General features: G+C 58.0%; 8 protein-coding genes across 9 annotated transcripts; 3 read left to right on the top strand and 5 right to left on the bottom strand.

Annotated features, from left to right (window-relative positions):
• The first annotated feature begins 8 nt into the window (after positions 1–8).
• SDRG_06684 (hypothetical protein) lies at positions 9–2,090 on the top strand. Its single transcript, XM_008612479.1, has 2 exons — positions 9–286; positions 334–2,090. The coding sequence occupies exons 1-2, from the start codon at positions 59–61 to the stop codon at positions 1,963–1,965; spliced, it is 1,860 nt and encodes a 619-aa protein (XP_008610701.1). The 5' UTR covers positions 9–58; the 3' UTR covers positions 1,966–2,090.
• On the bottom strand, positions 2,043–3,150 carry SDRG_06683. 2 transcript variants are annotated; one of them, XM_008612477.1, is made up of 4 exons: positions 3,021–3,150; positions 2,838–2,973; positions 2,598–2,786; positions 2,043–2,542 (listed from the first exon to the last, which is right to left on the bottom strand). In XM_008612477.1, exons 1-4 carry the CDS (start codon positions 3,119–3,121, stop codon positions 2,123–2,125), a joined length of 846 nt encoding a protein of 281 aa, XP_008610699.1. In that variant the 5' UTR covers positions 3,122–3,150; the 3' UTR covers positions 2,043–2,122. The 2 variants fall into 2 exon arrangements, with proteins under 2 accessions (XP_008610699.1, XP_008610700.1); XM_008612478.1 differs by having other exon boundaries at positions 2,601–2,786.
• Positions 3,151–3,311: 161 nt separating this feature from the next.
• Positions 3,312–3,976, top strand: SDRG_06682 (V-type ATPase, F subunit). Its single transcript, XM_008612476.1, has 3 exons — positions 3,312–3,484; positions 3,531–3,613; positions 3,660–3,976. Exons 1-3 carry the CDS (start codon positions 3,358–3,360, stop codon positions 3,804–3,806), a joined length of 357 nt encoding a protein of 118 aa, XP_008610698.1. The 5' UTR covers positions 3,312–3,357; the 3' UTR covers positions 3,807–3,976.
• A 148-nt stretch (positions 3,977–4,124) lies between these two features.
• On the bottom strand, positions 4,125–4,833 carry SDRG_06681 (ADP-ribosylation factor). The gene has a single exon (XM_008612475.1). It carries the CDS (start codon positions 4,780–4,782, stop codon positions 4,237–4,239), a length of 546 nt encoding a protein of 181 aa, XP_008610697.1. The 5' UTR covers positions 4,783–4,833; the 3' UTR covers positions 4,125–4,236.
• A 902-nt stretch (positions 4,834–5,735) lies between these two features.
• On the bottom strand, positions 5,736–8,576 carry SDRG_06680 (SCY1 protein kinase). The gene is made up of 8 exons (XM_008612474.1): positions 8,236–8,576; positions 7,957–8,187; positions 7,804–7,909; positions 7,271–7,758; positions 6,940–7,224; positions 6,723–6,896; positions 6,584–6,673; positions 5,736–6,540 (listed from the first exon to the last, which is right to left on the bottom strand). Exons 1-8 carry the CDS (start codon positions 8,494–8,496, stop codon positions 5,857–5,859), a joined length of 2,319 nt encoding a protein of 772 aa, XP_008610696.1. The 5' UTR covers positions 8,497–8,576; the 3' UTR covers positions 5,736–5,856.
• A 1,163-nt stretch (positions 8,577–9,739) lies between these two features.
• On the top strand, positions 9,740–11,836 carry SDRG_06679 (CMGC/DYRK protein kinase; the record flags this gene model as incomplete). The annotated part of the gene is made up of 6 exons (XM_008612473.1): positions 9,740–10,234; positions 10,283–10,417; positions 10,468–10,592; positions 10,642–10,842; positions 10,887–11,322; positions 11,369–11,836. The coding sequence occupies 6 exons, from the start codon at positions 9,740–9,742 to the stop codon at positions 11,834–11,836; spliced, it is 1,860 nt and encodes a 619-aa protein (XP_008610695.1).
• On the bottom strand, positions 11,798–13,567 carry SDRG_06678 (hypothetical protein). The gene is made up of 7 exons (XM_008612472.1): positions 13,434–13,567; positions 13,294–13,380; positions 13,029–13,243; positions 12,635–12,985; positions 12,354–12,593; positions 12,097–12,303; positions 11,798–12,052 (listed from the first exon to the last, which is right to left on the bottom strand). The coding sequence occupies exons 1-7, from the start codon at positions 13,521–13,523 to the stop codon at positions 11,833–11,835; spliced, it is 1,410 nt and encodes a 469-aa protein (XP_008610694.1). The 5' UTR covers positions 13,524–13,567; the 3' UTR covers positions 11,798–11,832.
• Positions 13,568–13,814: 247 nt separating this feature from the next.
• Positions 13,815–16,835, bottom strand: SDRG_06677 (hypothetical protein; the record flags this gene model as incomplete). Its single annotated transcript, XM_008612471.1, has 10 exons — positions 13,815–14,177; positions 14,219–14,299; positions 14,349–14,399; positions 14,443–14,808; positions 14,851–15,136; positions 15,177–15,745; positions 15,787–15,858; positions 15,902–16,330; positions 16,377–16,496; positions 16,551–16,835. 10 exons carry the CDS (start codon positions 16,833–16,835, stop codon positions 13,854–13,856), a joined length of 2,583 nt encoding a protein of 860 aa, XP_008610693.1. The 3' UTR covers positions 13,815–13,853.
• Positions 16,836–16,886: the final 51 nt, after the last annotated feature.

Here is a 16,886-nt window from a genome sequence, read left to right as displayed (position 1 = left end):
CGCTCCTACAAACGCGCCCACGGATGCCCCTACAGACGCCTCAACAACGGTGCCCACAATGACACCAACTGCCACGCCGTCACCAGTCCCCACGCACTCGAGTGCGTTCTCACAAATCGACTCGGACAGCAACGGTCTGCTCGATCTCAGTGAGGTCGAAGGCTATGTGAACTCGATCAAGGAAAAGGCCATCGCTGACATCAACACTGGCGCTGCTGCCGCAACGGCCTCCATCACCGAAAGCTTTAGCGCCAAGATCAAGTGCATTCGAGATGCCTTTAGCCAGGTATGATGTCCCACCGACTCTTTTGCAACTCTTAGCGGGCGATGTAGCTTTACGGATCGAGCCCAGGCATCCCGAACGACAGTGCACTTCAAGCGTTCTTTCAGGTCGTTGATGTCAACTGTGGCACTCTTGTGACACCTACGCCGACGACATCTTCGCCGCTTCCGGTGCAATTGCACTACGCGCATTCGGACGTCATCGACTACGTCACCAAGACGCTTCAAGCGTCCACAGACTTTATCAACTGCACGTCCTCGGCCTTGAGCAAGTACCCGGCCAACCAGCCCCTCAGCTACGACGACGTTCAGGTTTTGCTGTACACTGTTCGCCACGTCTGTCTCCTACCGACTACGCCCGTTGTGACAACGGTGACGCCGGCGCCGACAACCGCGACGCCGGAGCCAACGACCGTGACGCCGGAGCCAACGACCGTGACGCCGGAGCCAACGACCGTGACGCCCGAGCCAACGACCGTGACGCCCGAGCCGACAACCGTGACGCCCGAGCCTACCACCAGCTGGGTTTCAACGCCGACGCCGGCCCCGACCAACTATGAGCCGACCCTTGACGAGATCAAGAACGAAGCTGCTCAGGCGCTCGTCCAGATTGCAGCCTCGTCTGGAAGTCCGATCACTGCGGACCAGGCCAAGACGACTGTGGCCCAAGTCCAAGGAGCGTTGGAGGCAAACGTCACGACGATCTGGTTCAACTCGCCGGACGCGCGCGCCATCGTGCTCACGTACCTCGTCGAGTACTTTGCGACGCTCGACAAGTGCATCGACGTCGGTGTCGACGTCTTTGGCTTCAACGGTGTTGTGCAGCCCACTAAAATTCCGTCGCTTGTCTCGTGGATCCGCGATCTGTGCATGCTCCCGTACCCGTTTCCGCTCCCGGCGGATACCAACCGCGACGGGTTCGTCAGCGAGCTCGAAATCGACACGGGGCTCGTCCATCAGCGCAACACGGAGCTCGCGACCGTCAACAACGATCCGGCCAAGTTCTTCGCCATCCGCGCCACCTTTGACGCGATTCTTCAGTGCGCGAGCAGCGCGTTCGCGATCTTTGCCAACGCGACGACGCACGTCCTCAACCCGGCAGAGTATTTGGGCTTTGAGACGTACACCAACACGACGTGCACAAAGCCATTGATCGACACGGACACCTCGGGGGCCCCAACCGAGGCGCAACTCGGTGCGGACGTCACGCTCGCGAACGCACACGCCATCTTCGAGTCAAACAAAGCCAGCGATGTTGCGCTCGCCCTCAACACGAGCGCGCTCCAGTCGCTCGCGATCGAAGACCACTACCTTCTACTGCAGAGCTGTTACGACGACGCGTGGTCGACCGTCGGCCCGTCGCCGTACAACGGTCTCCTGCAGAATGTCACGCAGTGCATGACGAATGCCAAGGCCAACACGCCGTCCAATCTCCTCGTGCTGCCCAAGCCCGACTTCCGCTCGCTCCTCAACGCATCGTATGTGACAGAGTACGCGTCACTCGACGCGCAGATTGCATCGCTGCACCAGCAAGAGGTCGCGCTCATCGCCAAGGAGACCGCGCTCATCGCGTGCGTCTCGCAGGCCACCGAAACGGTTGCCAACGGCAAGGACCGCGTGCCGCAGCGCTTCTTGCCGCGCGCCGAGACCCTCGTCAACTCGTGCTACGCCAACGCTTCTTAAAGCGCGCTCTTGAGCATTATTCGCCTCATGCTGTAGTCCACCCTGTCTTCCACTATATGTAAACCGCTGTGTATAATCGATCCCTTGCATGACATCTTATTGCATTACATTTTCTTATTGCACAATTGTTCTTGACCAATTCTTGTCCAACGTAAATTTATGCAATTTCCTTTTGGCGCAACTCGTCCTCTTGCTTGGTCTTGAGCGACCGAATCTGCGAGAGGTGGAGGTTCCGAAGCACGGAAAGCGACTTTTGGACTTCGGCCATGGCAGCCGTGTTGTTGGCCTGCCGGTACTCGGCGTGCTGTTTCTGGAGCGCCTGGATCTCCTTGAACTGGTCCTGCATCAACCGGTGCATGTGGAACGAGTGCTCAATTTTGAGCTGGCTCGCGGCCGGCAGTTGCATCTGGCCTGCCTGCGAGGCGAGCGCGAGCGCCTCCACGGGCACATGCTGTAGCGTGTTGTTGTCAAACATAACACCGTACAAGAACTGGCCTTTTGCCGTCGGCGCCGAGATGATCTTGCCCTTCTTGCCCGTGAGCTGCGAGAGGCCATATGCAGCGAGCTTGTCGACGGCCTACATGGTGTATGCTTGAGGCTGCAGCGGGCCACGATGGTCAAGTATTGAGTACGACTTTGATGACAACTTCCGTCCCGATCGCAAAGGGCAGCTTCGCGTCGGTGGTGGTCTCCGATGGCAGCATCGGCTTGAGCGTCGCGGGCACATTTGGCTTGTACTTGGCAGCGAGCTGCTTGGGGTCCATGTTGTATGTCTGCGGCATCTTGATGCCTGGCGACGGCGCTGGCTTCAATGTGCTCATCTACGCATCGTGCGGTCACACTAGATCGACGACCAAGGTGGCTGGAGCTACCGAGGACGGCTGCGTTGCGCTTGACGTGCTGGGCGAAGCATACGACGTGTACGAGAGCTGCGTGCGCTTTGCTCGGTTCAGCACGGCTTCGTAGCCGATGGTCTGGACCAGCGCCCGGCGCTTGCGGTCATAGTTCCTACACAAGCCCAGCATGAGTCCGGTGGCGCTGCCGACGCTTCGTACCGCTGGCGCTCGGCGGCTGCGTTGAAGCTGAGGCAGTCGGATACGCTCTCGTAGTACTGCGCGATCGAGGTCGGTTCGAAGCTCTTGCGCCGGGTCTCCATGGCTCCACTTGCGTCCGGGTTTTGGCTCCGGGTTTTAATTTAAACCGTTTTTGGCGGTATCTGCATAATAATATTTGGTTTCCCACTGCCATGAGCTCCTTTTTATTTTATTTAAACATGGTATTTGTATGATTTTGCTTTAAAATAGTTTTGGAGATGAATAAAACGAGTCGTGATTTTCGCCAATTGACTTGTGGTCATTTCTTCAAGACCCGAACGAGGAAGGAAGCAGCAGCATGAGCTTGGAGAGCGCTACGAAGCTTGTCGGTGTCATCGGCGACGAAGATACGGTCACGGGCTTCATCCTCGCGGGCGTCGGCCACCGCACAGCCGAAGGCACCAACTTCCTCGTCGTCAAGCCCAGTGCGTTGCGCGCGTCGTATCGATAGGCAGCTCATGCCCATTGTAGCAACGCCGATCTCGGTCATCGAAGACGCCTTCAAGCGCCTCTCGAGCCGCGATGACATTGCCATTATTCTTATCAACCAGCATGTGGGTGACCGGATGGGCGAAAGACGGTGGCTCATAACGTGGCTAGGTTGCCGAAGAAATCCGCCATCTCCTGAACGCGTACGAGCAGACGATCCCCACGGTGCTCGAGATCCCGAGCAAGGACCTGCCGTACGATCCGTCCAAGGACTACATCATGAAGCGCGTCAACCTCATGCTCGGCGAAGGCCCGTAAAGCGCGCCGTGGTCGTACGATGCTATGGGGACACTGTAGAGGGCCGCCCATTATCACACACAATCTTTTGCATCATCGACTATCTTGAAGCTCCGGGCAAGAGCAGACGTTGGCATTGCCACAATGCAGGCTACGGTGTTTCCGTGTAGCGCATGCACGCACGATGTCGAGATTGCGATCTTCTGCGCATGGTGGATCGACATTTGGATCATTCTCAGGTCGAAACGACGCATGCGGATCTGACCGACAAGAGATGGAGGAATGAAGCGGCGGGTCGACAAACGAGGTAGAGGAGCTGGCCGTGTAGAGGGACGCGGATGACTTGTTTGCAAACAGTAGAATCGTTGTATTAGAATAAATCGTTCCCAGTTGTTGGCAAGCTAAAATATAAACCGAATGCAAAACTACGGGCCTGCGGTGGCGGAGTCGTCTACTTTCTCTTCTGGAGCGTGGCCGAGAGCCAGTCGAGGCCTTCGTACAAGCCGTCACCCGTCGTGGCGCAGCACGCCTGGATGAACCACTGGCGGTGGCGAAGGCCGTGGAGGCCAAGCTTGTCCGTCATTTCGGCGGCGCTCATCGCGTTGGGCAAATCCTGCTTGTTGGCAAAGACGAGCAAGATCGAGTCGCGGAGCTCGTCTTCGTTCAGCATACGGTGGAGCTCGTCGCGGGCCGCGTCGACACGGTCGCGATCGTTCGAGTCGACCACGAAGATAAGGCCCTGTGTGTTCTGGTAGTAGTGGCGCCAGAGCGGGCGGATCTTGTCCTGACCACCGACGTCCCACACCGTGAACGAGATGTTCTTGTACTCGACCGTCTCGACGTTGAAGCCAATGGTCGGGATCGTGGTCACGACCTCGCCGAGCTTGAGCTTGTAGAGGATCGTCGTCTTGCCGGCCGCATCGAGACCGACCATGAGGATGCGCATCTCCTTCTTCCCGAAGAGGCGCTCAAACACGCGAGAAAAGGCCATGCCCATGGTTGCTTCTTCCGGGCTGACTGAAAAAAGAAAACTGAGCGTCCCCGTCGCCGTTGACTTCGAATTTCTATATTCTCCCCTACCCTTGCTTTCTGCGCCATTCCATACAAACAATAAGATCTGAGGCGCACATAGCGAGGAGAGCCCAGGGACCCAATCAGAGGCCAGCATCGCCGCTCGAGCAAATCAGGGATCGCCACAACAACTCGCGTTGCCTGCCAAGTGCGCTCGAAAATAGAAATCCGTTGCAGAAATGGGAGACCTCGCCATGTGCAACAATCACTGCCTCTTTGTATGGACGGACGCCACACGTGTAAACGCCGCAAGATTGTTGGGCCGATTATTATCTTTTGCAGGTTTCGCGCTCTTTATTTTATTTGAAAATTATTATTCGCCACCACATCCTTGAAGCTCAAGAACGCAGCGACCATCGGGTGTCATTTTATTTTATGACGCGATATTAATTTCCTTCCCGTGCCTCCAAACGGGCCAAGATCGCGACAATAATAATATTCCAACGCAACAAAACAGGATACAAATCGCAAGGTACATTTTATTATATTGCACCCGCCGTGTCGTGTGCAACGCTCGGTAGGTAATGCCGCCGCGGGGCCGTTACGTGTTTTTCTTCCACTGGATACGGCGAAGGCGAGGGAAGATGGAGCTGATGGCGTCCGCCCCGCAGCGCCGAGAACGACCTTCAGGAAGGGAAGCTTCCTTCTTGCCGGTTCATGCTCCATGCTGCGTGCGCCAAGTCGCCTATCATCTCGTGAGCGGGATGGGCAGCGTGAGACGAGGGCATGGCGCGCTTCGACGCGCTCGCTTCGATGCACGCCATGGTCCTGGTCCTGCGGGACGACCCGCACGAGCTCTAAGAGCTGAGCGGTTTCATGCCGCAATCCTCGGTGGCCCAATCGCGGCGCGCCACGCCAATCGAGCCGTTTCCGAAGGCAGTGACCTCATGCCACGTGGCAGGCTCTGGCGAGAGAAGGCGAAAGGATCCATGTTGAAGGAAGAAGACGGGTGGTCGCGTTGGGAATACCCGATAGTCTACGAGCGCTGCATACAAGGTGGCTACATATCCCAGTCCCAGTTGTCGCCGCCCTTGGGCTTGTTCTGGAGCTTCAACGCGCCGAGGGGTTCTCGCTTGGCTTTCGCCTCGGACCGGCGGTCCTGGAGCGACTTTTTGGGCTCGGCTGGCTTGATAGGCGACGCACTCGCACTGCTGAACCCAACTGACGCAGACGGTTTTTGCAAACTCAGCGACCCCGAGCTCGTGCGCGACGCGGACGACCCCGTTGACGACGGCGCGCCCCAGTCGCCAAAGAAATCGTCCTTGGCCGCCGCAGGCTGCAACGGCTTGGGCGGCGTCACGTGTAACGGCTTTGGTGCCAAAGGCGCTTGCCGTGCAGAGGATGCGAACGTGCTTGGAGCGGGTGTCGACCACGACGCACTGGTAGTCGTAAAAGATGTCGCTGGTGTCGTTGTCGTTGGGCTCGTCAAATCGTCGAGGTCGTCGCCCCACGCGTCGTCACCGTCGTCATTGAAGTCATTTGCCGAGATCGGCGCGCTGAAGGCAGCAGGTTTTGGCTGCTGCCACGACGCGGACGAGGTACTCGAGACCGGCGCCGTGTCGGGCACAACAGGGTTGGCAGCTTCGTGCAACTGGCGCTCGCGCTCTTCGTCGGCCTCGCGCAGCTTCATTTGGGCGGCTTCGTCCTGGATCTTCTTAATGTAATCAGCCATGCACGTCAGCGTCTACGCAGGAATGATGCAACTTTGCCGAGGATCGCGAGTCGACCTCGTCGCGGACGCTGGGCGAAATGTCGAGCATGAGCGGCGCGATCGCAGGGATGATGGCGCAAGCAACGTCTTGGTACGTAAAGTACTCCTACAAAAATGGGAGCACTGAGACTTGCGCCATGGGGGAGAGCACGTACGTCGCAAGCGACCAGTGTGCGCAAGCCTGCGAGACGTGCGTGCGGGAACGGGTCTTTAAGGGCGCGGCAGAACGCGGGCAAGAGCACTTTGGCTCGCGTGGCGGCGCTGAGATGCGGCGCGATCTTGCCCAGGCAAATCGTCGTGTTGGTGCGAATGGCAGGTTCCGGGTCCGTCTGCCTCGGCATGTCAGCAACCATATATTTTGCAAAGGGTAACCTGGAGCTTGGCAAAGAACTTCATGAGCTTCGTATTCAAGTTGGAGTCGGAGAGCTTGTCGGCGATGTGCAGCATGCTCTTGACCGTGTACTCGCGCAAGACGGCCGACGTATCATGGAAACCGGTGCAGATATTGTCAAAGATAACGTTGCTGTTGACGAGCTTGGCATCAAAGTGCACCGCGAACGACTCCATCATCTGCAGCAGCTGGAGGCGCACGGCGCGGTCGTTGCAGCCAAAGAGCTTGATGAGCGTCGGCAGCACTTGGTCTTTGAATTCGTCCGGCTACACAAACGGTTCCATGCTGCAATGCTATGCTCGAGGTACGTACCGAGAGCTGGTTTCCGATCTTGACCATGGCCGGCAACATATGACTCTCGGACGGATCGAGCTTGTAGTTGCCACCGGCCTTGCCGCCCGTCGCGACGCCAAAGTCGACAATCGCCTTGAGCGCTGGAAGGACCTTGAAGACGGCCGTGTGCTTGGGCAGAGCGTCGATGCTTGCACTCAGATCTTTGTAAAACTCGACCTTTTCGTCCGGCGACTTGATGGCGAGCTCGTCGAGAAATGTCATTTGCCGCAAAAAGTGCGACTCAAAGTACGCGCTCTGCAGCGCCTGTTCGGGGTTGAGGCGCCGCGTGGCCGTCGCGTCCGTGCTGCGCTTGACCACCGTCGAGAGACCGGACGGAACGCGACTCGCATCGCTCGGCGACGAGAACGACGGGTGGTGCAGATAAATGATGAGGCACGCGAGCGCATACATATCCACCGCGTACGTGGGCGACGACGCCACAGACGACCAGTCCCGGCGGGCGCACTCTACGCAGACTCTAAGAACGAACAGAGCTCGATTGGGAGGCGTACCGGGTGCCTCGAAGCGCGGGTCCACCGTGTGGTCGTGCTGGACGAACGGCGCACTCATGTTGGGCTCGCCCGTGAGTTCAAAGCCGCCGAGCTTCCACTCGCCGCCCTAGCATAACACATACGTATGCGCGTATATGGGAGCACGAGCGCTACCTTGGTGACAAAGATGCTGGTCGGGTTCAGTCGGCCATGAATGAGCTTGACGTCGTTGTTGATAAACTTGAGCGCGCCGAGGATCGACCGAAGCCCCCAAGCGAGGAGGACCTTCTCCTCGTTGCTGTTGGCACCATATTCGGCGCGGATGTCGTCGAGGTAGGCGTTCAATGGTACGACGTCTTCGGTGACGATGAACACGTGGCCGTTGTTGGGCACGTCAATGCCATCCTACGCCGCATCATCATGAGCCTACATGGACCGAGGACGCCGACGTACGATGTAGGCGAGGACATTCGGGTGGCGAAGCGTCTTAATGCGCCGCAGAGCGTTCTGCGCTAGCGCATTCGAGGGCAGCTTGGACTTGAAGACCGCGACGCTACTGCCGTCGGCCTTGGCTTTGCCGCGAAGCAGGAGAAAGTCCGGAAGCCCCGCATCGTAGGCAGGCTCGGCGGACTCGAGCGAGAATGGAAGGCCTCCGACGCTGCCCATCGTGAAGGCGGAGCCGAGGCCCATGACGGTGCTCTTGAGGAACTGCATGCGTCGACCGTGGAGCGTCAACTGCGGCGGACGGTGGGGACAAGAAAATATTTGGGTGCACCCCCGAACCGAGCGTCCCGTGGGGGGGTCCAAAAAATACACATCTGCTTCAGCAATATTTTGGCATTTTGGTGTATACGGATACAGGAAGCTTGCAAAGCGACGCTCTTGCAGGACGCCGACAGCTCGTAGAAAAGGCGACGCCGATCTTCCTAGTTTCTACCAGTCTATATCGTCGACTGCTGGCATGAATCGAGCTGTTAGGTTTGCGAGCGTCCTCCTTTCAGGGTCAAATGTTGACATTCGGGCTACACTTCGTTGGACATGTTAAGTGATACACTACTATCAAATTAGTGAGGTGGTCTAGATCGCGCCAAACTCCCTTGTTGTTATGGAGTCCGCTATTGCGATTGTGCCAACTACCACGTATTGGGGCGTAGCGCTATATGCGAAGGCTTCGTGTAATAACGAAGATAATTCCGAACACGTTGATATATGTATTGCGATTGGCCCTTCCCCGCTGACTGCCGTGTGCCGTGTGCTCCGTAACCGTTTGAAGTTGAGAATTGGCTGCAGCACTGTGAGCTTGGTCTGCATGTAACCCTTGCACAGAAGACGCTTGGCGTTGGCTTGCGTTAGCGCGCTAAAGCAGTCGATCCATCAACCACGACAAGTGACAGCCCAAGAGCGAGGGCAACTCAAGCTGCATATTACTTGGAGCATGCATCAGAGACATCAAAATCGCACAAAATTGACAGCGGATTTCAGCGATCGTCCAGACTGCAACGGCAAAAACCTTTAAGTGTAGCAAGCTAAGAGCACGTGCGATCATATGCGTATCGATCGACGCGGTGGTCTGGTGGCTGAAACCGTTGCTATCGGTTTCAAGCCGCTTCGAGCCGAACGGTTGCGCCGTAGGGTTGACGTTGTCGCCGATTGGTTCGTTCTCCGACCGTAATAATAAACCGACGTTGTGAGTAAATACCTTGCATATTGTATGCAAGCCTCGCGGCCACTGCAATAAAATGCACGCGGCTAATGTTCGACGGTTTTGTCCCGGCGATGAACTGTTTTGTCGAAATACAATAAAGGTAGAAAACACCAGCCAATTCACTGGATGTCAGTATGGCGTTGGTTTAGATTGCATTAAAAACACCGTGCGAGCCGATTAAAATACGGCTCGCCGTGGTTTGCATCGGGCATCTTGAACCGGTGTATCTTGTATTTTTATCCCACTGCGGCCATGCGCGCCCAAGACGGCCCGGCGGAGGTCGCATGCGACAAGGTGTCCCACGCCAGCAGGTCGACGTCGCCAAAGACACGGCGCGGGCCGCAGCGCAGCGCGATGGCCGCGCAGAGCCCGACGCCCCGCATGTCTGCGCTCGCGCGGCTAACGACGCACCTCGCAGCCACGTACGCGCGGTGTGGCCTCGCGTACAAGAGTCCGCTCAAGGTCGAGCGCCGCGTGCTCACCAAGAACAGCCGCGTCACGGGCAACAATGGCTGGGACAACGACGAGAACAACATTGTGCTGCGCGTGCGAGACCTCTTGGGCGTGCAGAGCAAGAGCGGCCACCCGCGCACCTTTGTCGTGCTGGACCTTCTTGGTCAAGGCACGTTTGGCCAAGTGTTTCGGTGCCAAGACGTCGACTCGAAGGAGCTCGTGGCCATCAAGATAATTCGCAACCACCCGTCGTACTACAAGCAGGCGCTGGTCGAGATCCACGTCTCGATGCTGGTACGCGCAACTGCCATCACGTAGCAATCGCATTGATATGTACTACAGCTCAGCACCGCGTCCGAGATGGATGGCTCTGAGCATATTGTGCAGATGCAAGATCACTTTATGTTTCAAAACCACCTCTGCCTCGTCTTTGAGCTGCTCAGCATCAACTTGTACGAGCTCATTAGCCAAAACAGCGTACGAAATACCTAGACGACCTCTGGCACAGCTCATTTAACCCCGTCTAGTTTCGAGGCCTCCCGCTCACCGTCGTCCGAGGCTTTCTCATCCAAATCCTCAAGAGCCTGGTGCTCCTTGGTCGCACCAACATCATTCACTGCGATCTCAAGCCCGAAAACATTCTACTCTCTGGGTACGCTCCTTCATACTTGCGCGCTGGACACTGACATACAGCGTGCTAGCACCGAGCAAACCTTCTCCATCACAGACGCAACGTCGCGGCGCCAGGTGCCGAAAATCAAGCTTGTGGACTTTGGCTCGGCGTGTTACGAAGACGAGACTGTCTACTCGTACATTCAGTCGCGCTTCTATCGGTCGCCCGAAGTGCTTTTGGGACTGCCCTACAATGGTGCGATCGACATGTGGTCGCTAGGCTGCATCAGGTATACACTCCTCCTGCATTGGGGTACTACAGGACGCATGCTAGTGTCGAAATCTTCCTCGGATTGCCGCTCTTTCCTGGCGTCTCAGACTACGACCAACTCCGACTCATCGTCGAAACCATCGGAGAGCCGCCGTGGCACATGCTCGCCGCCGGCCGCAACGTGCGCCGATTCTACCACCGAGACGAGCGCGGTGTCTTGCGGCTCAAGACGCCAGACGAGTACGCCGCCGAGACGCAGACGCCGCGCAACGTCTCGAAGCGCTACTTCAAGCACTCGGTTCTCGATGACATCATACACGCGTACCCGATTCCCCGCAGCGCGTCGTCCGACGAGTGCGGAAAGGAAGTCCAGGCGCGGCATGTGTTTTGCCACTTCCTTCGCGGCCTCCTGGTCGTGGACCCGGCGGTGCGCTGGACGCCAGAGCAGGCGCTATCCCACCCGTTCGTGACGGGCGACGCATTTGAACCGAGCTTTGAGGTAGACAGTGGAACGACCTTGACGGACAGACTCATTGTTCTCGTAGCCACCGCGAGAGTACGCGCGACCTCGGTACCGACCACCGATGGCCTCCATGCCACCGCCACAGTGGGCCGGCTACTACTCGGCCCCTCGCAACATTCCTCGGGCCGATCCCTATTACCCGTGCGGCCCCGTGTACCCCCACTCGTGCCCAATGCCCGATGGCTGTCACCCCATGTATTATATGTCTCCCGACTACTTTGGCCCCCATATCATGTATACGGGCATGTATGAGCTGCCGCCCGCGGCGTGGGAGTACCCACCGCCCGTGCTCTTGCACGCTCCACAGATCGACGACCGGAAGCGCAAGGGACACGCCCCGCACCCGCTCTTGTACGACGACGACATGCGGCCTCGGCGACAGCAGAACGCCGCGCCAGCAATACCCAATGCGACGCACCGCAAGTGGCCGCGCCGGCGAAAACCCAAAGACTCGCTGACGGCGCAGTTTGCCACCAAACTCGATATTTAACAACGTGAGAGCTGCTGGATCTTTTGACGGTCGGTGTCGAGTTCGCTCAAACGGCGAGCGCGCTTGTCTGGGCCGTGGGCGCCGAGGAACGGGACTTGGTCGAGCTCGGTCGTGCACGCGTCGAGAAGCGAGAGCAATGCTTCTCTCGAGACAAGCCCTTTCTCATACGCAGCCAGACCCGCGCCCGCATAGGTTTCGTAGAACACGACGCCTTGCCTACAAGCCACATCGCATACGTGGTCGTCGAACTTGGTACGTACGCGCGGTAGGTGTCCTTGGCGCCGCCGTCGCCCGTCGTCTCCTCCTGCGGCGCAATGTCGTGGATGAAGACGGCGGGGACCTTGTCCGGGTACAGATGCAGCAGCCGCGATGCGAGGAGCGCATCGCCTTGGCCCGCGTCCCCAAAAAACACAAACTTGTACTCGGGAAAGAGCGTCGCGTAGCGCTCAAAGTTCTGGAGCTTGAGGCTAGTCGATGGTAGAAATGTGAGAATTTCACGCAAGAAAGCAAGAGATACCCAGCAATCTTGGCGTTGCTCACAAGGCCTTGCACGGACCCGTTGAGGACGGTGGGGTTGGTCATGCCGAGGCTCACGAGGTGGTCGGCCGTGAGCGTGCGTCCGAGGCTAAAGAAGCCGCGCGGCCGGGCTGTGAGGAAGGTCACTGACGGCGCCTTGTCGACACCGTGCGCGATCGAGCGGTAGAGATGCGAGACGCCAGGGTACAACACGTGCGCCGGGTACCGCTGGTCTGCCCACCTACGCGCCAACGTCAACGCCAAAGCGCACAAGAGACGTACCCTGCAAAGAGGGTGTCGTCGATGTCGCTCATGATCTTGATGAGCGGCTTGTGTGAATGCGCCATCGACACCTTGAGCGACTCGACGGCGATGTGCTGCATAACCGAGACGACCTGCGTCATATCCTTGGCGCCGTAGATGAGTTGGTAGAGGTCGCCGCCGCGAAAGCCGTCTTGAAGTGCATTCAGCGAGTTCTCGGCATTGATATCTTCCTTCAGAAGCGTGAGGTCGACGCCATGCGTGCCCTTGAGGATGTTGAAGGCCGCGGTCTGGTACTCGGACTTCTGCCGCACCAGCGGTGAAAGCAGTTGCTGTTGGATAGATCGAATGATCACGCCGCGGTTTGGTAGCCTAGTCACGAGTATAGTGTGATCAACAAGACGCGACGTCGTACGAGATGTCGGGCAGCCGGGACTTGCTGAGCACGTCGAGCACCATGGAGCGGACGCGCGGCGCGCAGTTGTGGAACATGAAGCACGTCATGGTCGTGCAAAAGCGGTCCGAGCCTTCGGGCGAGATGGCGCCGAGGATGCCATTGAGCGTCTCGGGCGACGCGTTGGCGAGCACGTTGTGGCAAAATGAGAGATCGTCCAGCGGTACGTTCTTGCCCTGCTCATGCTACAATCAGCCCGCGCGCAGCCTAGCGTAGAGATACATACGCGAAGATGCATCTCGCCAGGCGCGTCCTTGCCGTCGACTTGGAAGACGACGCCGCTCTTGCGCTGCTTGAAGCGCCACGTAGTTCGCTGCGCCATACATGCGAGTCTGAGCCATGCTGCGTCATGCCCACGGAGCGTACCTGCTTCATGCCAACCCATTTGCGCTGCATGCGTCCGGCGGCGATCCGCCACGTCGACATCTCGCGCTGGCCGCGAAACATCGCGCTCATCAAGTTTCGAGATTCAAGGACTGGAATCGAATGGAATTCGGCTTTTGCCTGAAAATAGGACAGGACCGAAACTCACTGAAATTCGGTTTCCCACCGTGAAAAACACCTTCTTCACATCCATGCAGTCGTGGCGCGACATTGCACAGCACAGCGTTGGCGCCAAAATGCTTGAGCGTAGTTTCGATCGCCACGTATACTTGTAGGAGCATCCCACAGGAAGACCACGTTCCTCGTATAAAGGAGCTTGCTATTATTTGCGACCTTGTTGTTTTGTAGTCCTGGGCAAATTCACAAATAATACCAGTGCCGTAGCTAGAGTATCCCGAGGTACTACCCGTTGACGTTGTGGTGGAAGAAGCGATGGAGCTTCTTGGCGTTCGAGGGCCCAAGGAGTGGGTCGAGGTCGGCCAGCGTCATCTTGCTCAGGTCCGCGAGAGTGCGACAGTGAGCGGCGACCTTGCGGTAGTTGTGCGCCGTGATCCCCGGGAGCTTGCGCAGGACATCGACCGCATTCATGTTGTAGAACGACGAGCCGCCCGAGGTCGCCGACCCAGCGGCCATCGCGGCCTCGACGTCCGGGTCGTCTTGGCCTTTCTTGACGAGTCGAAAGAGCTCGACTGTCGCGTGGGGTGACTTGGACCAGAGAAAACGAAGCTACCCGGCCATGACTACCGCAGAATCGACGCCTTGCCTACCTGAGGAAAGTGGAGGACAAGGAGACTCAACTTGGACGTGATGCTGTTGTGCTTGATATCGCTCGTGATCTCGCCGGCTTCCTATTATATAACAAGGTGCGTACAGCACCTAGGCGCTTGCTCGAGGTACCTGGAGCGCAAAGGGTTTTTCGGGGTTGAACTCGATGAGCAAGAGCGGCGTCTACAGCGTGTGTTGAGGTGCCGTGTCTCTCCGACCAGTCGACCTGGTAGTGGCGGATCATCATTTCGGCTTGGTTGAAGAGGCGGCCATTGTTGAGCGAGCCAAAAAGATCGCTGATGGACTTGCGCTCGACGCACATTTGCGACGAGAGTATGTAGTCCCCCACCTCGAGCGTCACGGGGTGCAAGACCATGCCTTCCTTGTGCAGCATCGACGGCAGCGCCGACCGAAACTCGCGGACGTCGACAATGACGCTGTGCGACACGAGCTGGACGCGCGCGCGGCCACCTGTCCGCGTGTCCAAGCTGTACTGCGGCGCCTGCTTGGCCTTGATGTGCGCCGGGATGTCAAAGACGTTGAGCGGGATCACCATGTGCTCTTTTTGTCGAATGAGTTTCTCAAAGGCCTCCTACAACCTTCATATGAGCTGCATAGTCTCTCGACCTAATACCTTTTCGCGTTGAACTTCGGTCAAGTACGCTTGCTGCTCGGCGCTCTCTTCGTAGACCATAAAGTAGACGCTGAGCGGGTCGTCGGCGTAGTGCGCGTGGTACACTTCCAGCTCGCGAATGAACGCGACGTCCGGGTCGTACAGAATCACGTGTTCGGGCTGCACGTCGTGGAGGAGCGTCGCACACCGCTTTGCCTGCGCGTACGTGCAAATGACGAGGTGGTCCTTCCGGTCGAGCACGGACAGCGGCACCGATGGTTTGGCCTTCTTGACCACGTCGTCTTGGCTACGTCTTGCGTGAGCCCGATGCGTGAATACGTTGGCACCTTAGTTTGACGAGCTCGTCCATTGAGAGCCCGTACGACGCCATTTCGCTCGGGAGCGGCTCGTTCGTGGCCGTCACGGCCTTGCGCTTGCTAGAGCTAGCCTTGTGCGCCACCGGCGCGATGCCGCATGCGTGGAGAAGCAGCTGGTGCTCGGTCGAGAAGGAATTCCCGCCTTTTTGCTGGAGGTACTGCCGGAACCGACGCTGCAGCATGTCGGTGCCGCCGCAATAGAGAAACTCGCGCAGCTGGGCGCACGTGCGTTCGTCCCGGACAAGGATAAGGGTCGTAGCGCCGCCGGTGACGGTACTTGTCGCTGGTGCGTCACGGATCTCGGTCAGTAGCTCGTTTAGCGACTGCCATTTTGAGTTGGCTTCGAGCGTGAGCTCGATCACAGCGTCCTTCTTGGTGTTGATCGTGTACAGCCGCTTCTTGGCTGCGATAAAGAGGCGGTCCGCGGCGGCGGTGAAGAGCCACGGTGACGGCGTGCGCTGGTTCCCGCTTTGCGCCTTTTGCGCGAGGAGAAAGCTATAAAATGTGATGGCGTCGTAGCGCGTCAAGTACGCGAGTAGCTAACCTCGATGAGATCGTCAAAGGATAACACTCTCTGTACCTGGCGCAGCACCGTGAGGTCGCTCGTGAGCTGCTTGGTTTTGTGCGGCAGCCGGTGCCAAATGGCGCTCAACTAGCGTCCAGATCGGAGGTGTAGGCGGTGCATGCGAACGCACCTGCTTCTTGAGCTGAAATTCAAGGGCTTTTGTTAGTGCGTTCTTCATTGTGAGCTCGGTTTCGTCAAGGTCCTTGCAACCGCGCTTGAGCTCGTTGAGCGTCGCTTCGAGCGCGACAAGCAGCGCAGCTTGTATGTCCTTCATGAGTGGCGTGAGGCTGACTTCAATCTCGTAGACCTCGGGCGAGTGTTGGTCCAGCACCGAGTGCACGGCCATGTGAAAGCGCGGGTAGAGGAGGAGCTTGCGAAGGTACAGGAGCTTCATCACCTGCTCGACCTTGTGGAAGCCCGAGGCAAAGGCGTACGCGTCTTCCGAGAAGGCCTTGACGAACCCGGTCCGATTCATCTCTCGATAGAGACGCAGAATGAAGGCCTCGACCGACGTGTCCGTGACGCGGTGCGCGTCACAGACGAGCAGCCCCGAAATCATCTAGGAGAAGATGAGCACTCGGCGGGACACATCAACAATGGTCTACCGGGACATCGATGGATTGGTTGAGCAAGTCGACCACGAGGATGCGAGACGTAATGAAGAAGCACCCGCCTTCCTTGTAGAGCTGCTTGCGCTCCTGCACCGTGCACTTGTTGGTGATGATCTAGTCGCATAGCGCAATGCCGATCCCGCCAGGGTGATGTCACGCAAAACCTACTTTTGGTAGCTGGTCGAGCGGGACGCCTTGCATCGTGAGCGCCTCGACGTAGAGCTCGGCCGTGTCGGTCGCGTTCAGACACAGCACAAGGTTCGTGGGCACACCGTGGAGGCGCAAGAAGTTGGTGAGCAGCGTGCGCTGGGCGAGGCCTTTCGCCATGACCACCATGATGTCCCGCTCCAGCATGAGGTTCTCCATCATCTCCTTCTCAAACTCGAGCCAGTACGGCGCCATCGTCCGCAGCTGCTCGTGGGCCTTCACGTGCCAAATCTCCAACAAGGCCATTGGTCCATTTCGATCCGATTTCAGCCAATCCCAGACGTGGCATTTTTGGAT

The sequence above is a fragment of the Saprolegnia diclina genome (genome assembly GCF_000281045.1).
Source record: "Saprolegnia diclina VS20 unplaced genomic scaffold supercont1.18, whole genome shotgun sequence".
Classification (NCBI taxonomy): Eukaryota; Oomycota; class Saprolegniomycetes; order Saprolegniales; family Saprolegniaceae; genus Saprolegnia; species Saprolegnia diclina.
The sequence above is the reverse complement of the archived record's forward strand: the minus strand, read 5'-3'. Positions and strand labels throughout refer to the sequence as shown.

Excerpts from the sequence above, each read along its gene's own strand:
- SDRG_06682 (XM_008612476.1), top strand. The coding sequence starts at position 3,358 with ATGAGCTTGGAGAGCGCTACGAAGCTTGTCGGTGTCATCGGCGACGAA. Across the intron at positions 3,485-3,530 it reads CTTCCTCGTCGTCAAGCCCA|CAACGCCGATCTCGGTCATC; the intron begins GTGCGTTGCGCG and ends TGCCCATTGTAG. Across the intron at positions 3,614-3,659 it reads TTATTCTTATCAACCAGCAT|GTTGCCGAAGAAATCCGCCA; the intron begins GTGGGTGACCGG and ends TAACGTGGCTAG.
- SDRG_06684 (XM_008612479.1), top strand. The coding sequence starts at position 59 with ATGACACCAACTGCCACGCCGTCACCAGTCCCCACGCACTCGAGTGCG. Across the intron at positions 287-333 it reads TTCGAGATGCCTTTAGCCAG|CTTTACGGATCGAGCCCAGG; the intron begins GTATGATGTCCC and ends CGGGCGATGTAG.
- SDRG_06680 (XM_008612474.1), bottom strand. The coding sequence starts at position 8,496 with ATGCAGTTCCTCAAGAGCACCGTCATGGGCCTCGGCTCCGCCTTCACG. Across the intron at positions 7,225-7,270 it reads AGATCGGAAACCAGCTCTCG|CCGGACGAATTCAAAGACCA; the intron begins GTACGTACCTCG and ends CCGTTTGTGTAG. Across the intron at positions 6,897-6,939 it reads AGTTCTTTGCCAAGCTCCAG|ACGGACCCGGAACCTGCCAT; the intron begins GTTACCCTTTGC and ends ATGCCGAGGCAG.
- SDRG_06681 (XM_008612475.1), bottom strand. The coding sequence starts at position 4,782 with ATGGGCATGGCCTTTTCTCGCGTGTTTGAGCGCCTCTTCGGGAAGAAG.
- SDRG_06683 (XM_008612477.1), bottom strand. The coding sequence starts at position 3,121 with ATGGAGACCCGGCGCAAGAGCTTCGAACCGACCTCGATCGCGCAGTAC. Across the intron at positions 2,974-3,020 it reads GCAGCCGCCGAGCGCCAGCG|GAACTATGACCGCAAGCGCC; the intron begins GTACGAAGCGTC and ends GGGCTTGTGTAG. Across the intron at positions 2,787-2,837 it reads GCGCAACGCAGCCGTCCTCG|ATGAGCACATTGAAGCCAGC; the intron begins GTAGCTCCAGCC and ends CACGATGCGTAG.
- SDRG_06678 (XM_008612472.1), bottom strand. The coding sequence starts at position 13,523 with ATGAGCGCGATGTTTCGCGGCCAGCGCGAGATGTCGACGTGGCGGATC. Across the intron at positions 13,244-13,293 it reads CTGGCGAGATGCATCTTCGC|GGCAAGAACGTACCGCTGGA; the intron begins GTATGTATCTCT and ends TAGCATGAGCAG. Across the intron at positions 12,594-12,634 it reads GACGACACCCTCTTTGCAGG|GTGGGCAGACCAGCGGTACC; the intron begins GTACGTCTCTTG and ends GTTGGCGCGTAG.